The following is a 3,325-nucleotide window of genomic DNA, read 5'->3' on the forward strand; positions in this document are numbered from 1 at the left end:
AAATTAGAAGTTAAGTTTACTTAGCTATCACTTCTCTGTTAAAAGCTCAAGCATACTAGCTATCTCTGTCATTACAAGGAAATTGCAAGCAAGCTAGACTTTTTTCCTTAGAGGCCATGTAACTGATCAACCTTTCAATACTTACCATTTCCATATCATGCAATTTAGCCTTCAGTTGTAAATTCTCTTTTTCTAACTCATGTAATTTATCAGAACGTGCTCGAGTTCCTTCTAATTGGTCTTCCAACATGGTTTTTGTTTCTAATAAAACTTGATTATCTTCTTTTAATTCCTATAAACATTTCAAACAGACTTCATTCATCACAAATGTGTTAACTAACATCTGTTTACTTTTTAATGTTAACTCTATAACATAGAAATTCTTTACTTTAAAACAAGATACTAAGCTATCTTTTTGAATGTTAGCAAGTAACTAATGAGTAACAGGAATAGTTCATGTCTTCTTGGTTTCATTCCCCTCTTCCCACCCCAGAATTTAAGTTATTACTAAGTACATATGTTAGAATGAGTAGTACTACCATGATTTTAAATGAAATCATTTGGGTAAATGTAAATTGCTATTTTTAATTTAATTTTATTTTAAAAATTTAAATTGCTATTTATTTAATAGTTACAAGGATAAGGAACTAAGTATTACAGATTTTAAAGATCTCCGGAGAATTAGGTTTTAAATATTTCCATTTAAATATAACTTGAGGGTCCTCCTTGGTAGTGCAACTGGTTAAAGCACAGCACTTCAAAGCTATCCTCAGCCACTGCAGCAAGACTTCAATTCCCGGCTGGGGAGGTGACCCGCATGGCAGACCTCTCATGTCTCGCCCACTGCTCCCCACACCAGTGTGCTTCAACCTGCCTGTTCTGCTCCCCACTATGTCTCTGGTGAATCCTCTTACCATCCTTCTATCTCTGGCTTGTACCCCAGTTCTATATGCATAAATAATCTTTAAATACAATATAACTTTAAAGTGAAGAAACAACGTACCAAACTTGGTCTAAGACTAGCATAATTTGCAAACAAAGGCTCTATCAAAAAAAGCAAGCAAGTCTACTCAGTCCTGCTCTTTACTTTGCACACCCTTCTGATAGCTTAAGTTCTACAGTAAGAATTCTATACCTTATTTTGGTTTAGTATTGTCTATTCTTTAGTTTTGTTTCTTTATATTCCACATGAAAAAATCCCCCAGTATTTTTGTTTACAGATCACCAAATTTTGTTAAATTCAACTTTCTGCAATAATAAACTATAGCTATCATGAAGAAAGACTTTTGTTTTTCTAATATATTTACATATATACCCTTCATTGATATTAATTTAGGTTTCTGAATTGAGAGGCTTTCAGAAGCTTGTTTTACCGGTACTTCAAGAAATGAGTTTGAAATCAATACTGATACTTTATTCTAGCTATGAGAGAAAAACACAAGCCTGCCTTACTATGATGCTAAATGAAGGAATCAAACCCAAAAGAGTTTAATAAAATTAATAATGTAAAGAAGAACCTTTCTAAAAGTCTAAGCAATATGGTAAGATAAATACCCAAAGGTCCCAAAGGTATTTATGGTTTTGTTTAACCCTGCAACACAACATTTTATTAACTGCTTGTTAAATACATTTTGAAAAAACATTTAATTTTTTTTCATTTAGTATTTTAAAAAAAAAACTATAAATAGTTTTGCTTAAATTATACAACATACCTCAACTCTTGCCTTGTAGAATTCAATATCATGTAGTCTCTCTTTATATCTGCTGACTTCACTTTCAAGCTTATCAACTCTGATTGCCTTCTCCCTAAGTGCATCTAATTCATCTCGGTACATTCTTGCTGAACGAGCATCAGAAAGCAAATTCATATTCTAAAAGTAAACAAATATTATTCTTAACATTTGGCATTTCAAACTGATATTCCTCAGTGGCACAACTTGATAAATTTACTAAACAAAAAATATCAATTAGTTGTATACCACAGCAGTGTGAATTTTATGGTATATAAATTATATCTTCTTTTTTTTTAAATGGGGACATATGTTAAAGTTTGGTTCATTTATTTATTTTTCTAGATTCATTACAGCTGAAGCTACATCAACCAAAACAGAGAAACCCTACTGATTGGGAGAAAAATTTTTATCATACAAATGATAATAAAGATTGACAAAGAGCTCACGCAACTCAACAAAAACAAAGTAAACCACCCAGTTAAAAAATGGGCAAAAGACCCTTCTCCAAAAAGGAAATGCAAATGGCCCATTGACATATGAAAATATGTTCAGCATCATTTATAATCAGGAAAATCAAAGCCACAGTGAGATACCACTTTATACCAGTAAGAATGGCACGCATAAAAAAAAAGATGTGGAATATATATACACAATGGAAATACTCAGCAATGAAAAAAAGACAAATTCATGTCATTCAAGCAACATGAATGGAGACAGAAGGGATTATGCTCAGTGAAATAAGCCAGAAAGAAAAAGAAAAATATCAGATGGTTTTACTTATAGGAGGAGGTAGGGGAACCAAGTAAGGGGCCAGGGGAAAAAAATTATAATAAATTAAAAAACAAAATTAACAGGAAACTATAAATCAGAGACACTCTGCAAGGAAGGGTCACAGATCAAAACGGGGAGGGAAGAGCACAAGGGATTATGACAATGGCACACAGTATTGCTGGTGGGAATTACATGGGGACTATATCTGAGAGAGACAGCATACATTGTACAAAAAGGAAGAATGATATAAAATATATATAAGATAAAATTTTTAAATGAAGACAGAAAACTTAAAAAATGCATTAATAAATATTTTAGTTTCTAATACAGACAATGTCACTATACATAATACAAATTATACAATCTTCATAAATTTCTAACACTGGGGAAAAGTCTTGAGACCATAAGGATTGAGAACCACAGTTTTAGAGGATACATACATACAAAACCCCTACTATTACAAACTGAATAAAAGCCACAGCTTATATTTAACTCCTAGATTTATGAATGTAGGAAGGCCTGAGTTTATGATACTGGAAGTGAAGAATTACTTGTATTAAAAATGGCATGCTAGGGGAAAAAAGGAACATAGACAACTGTCAAGCCTTACCTCCAAATGAAAATAAAATATTACAGGCTGATTTAAAATCAGGCTACAGGCTGAAGTAATCTTGGTCAAAGATGAAAATACACAAAGTTTTAGTATGAAATTTTTAAAAGATCAAAATGTTTCATCTCAATATTATGAAAAAGTGAAAATTTTAAAAAGCATTTTGTTATATATGTTAACATAAAGCATGATCAGAGGGTACAAACTCGAA

The 3,325-nt window shown here is 31.8% G+C and overlaps 1 protein-coding gene across 3 annotated transcripts in view; it reads right to left on the reverse strand.

Moving 5' to 3' along the window:
* The window catches only part of CCDC88A (coiled-coil domain containing 88A), a 137,319-nt gene that overhangs the window by 74,163 nt on the left and 59,831 nt on the right, over positions 1 to 3,325 (reverse strand). For all 3 annotated transcript variants that reach the window (XR_001145947.1, XM_004691409.2, XM_012731528.1), the window contains exons 10-11: positions 1,713 to 1,871; positions 146 to 292 (exon numbers count right to left, since the gene is read on the reverse strand). Coding sequence is in view for 2 of the 3 variants with exons in the window: in XM_004691409.2 (XP_004691466.1) it covers positions 146 to 292; positions 1,713 to 1,871 (306 nt within the window). In the remaining variant the exon portion in view is untranslated. The remainder of the gene's footprint in view (positions 1 to 145; positions 293 to 1,712; positions 1,872 to 3,325) is intronic.

The sequence above is a fragment of the Condylura cristata genome, unplaced genomic scaffold (genome assembly GCF_000260355.1).
Source record: "Condylura cristata isolate star-nosed mole 26May11 unplaced genomic scaffold, ConCri1.0 scaffold00031, whole genome shotgun sequence".
In the NCBI taxonomy this organism is placed as follows: domain Eukaryota; kingdom Metazoa; phylum Chordata; class Mammalia; order Eulipotyphla; family Talpidae; genus Condylura; species Condylura cristata.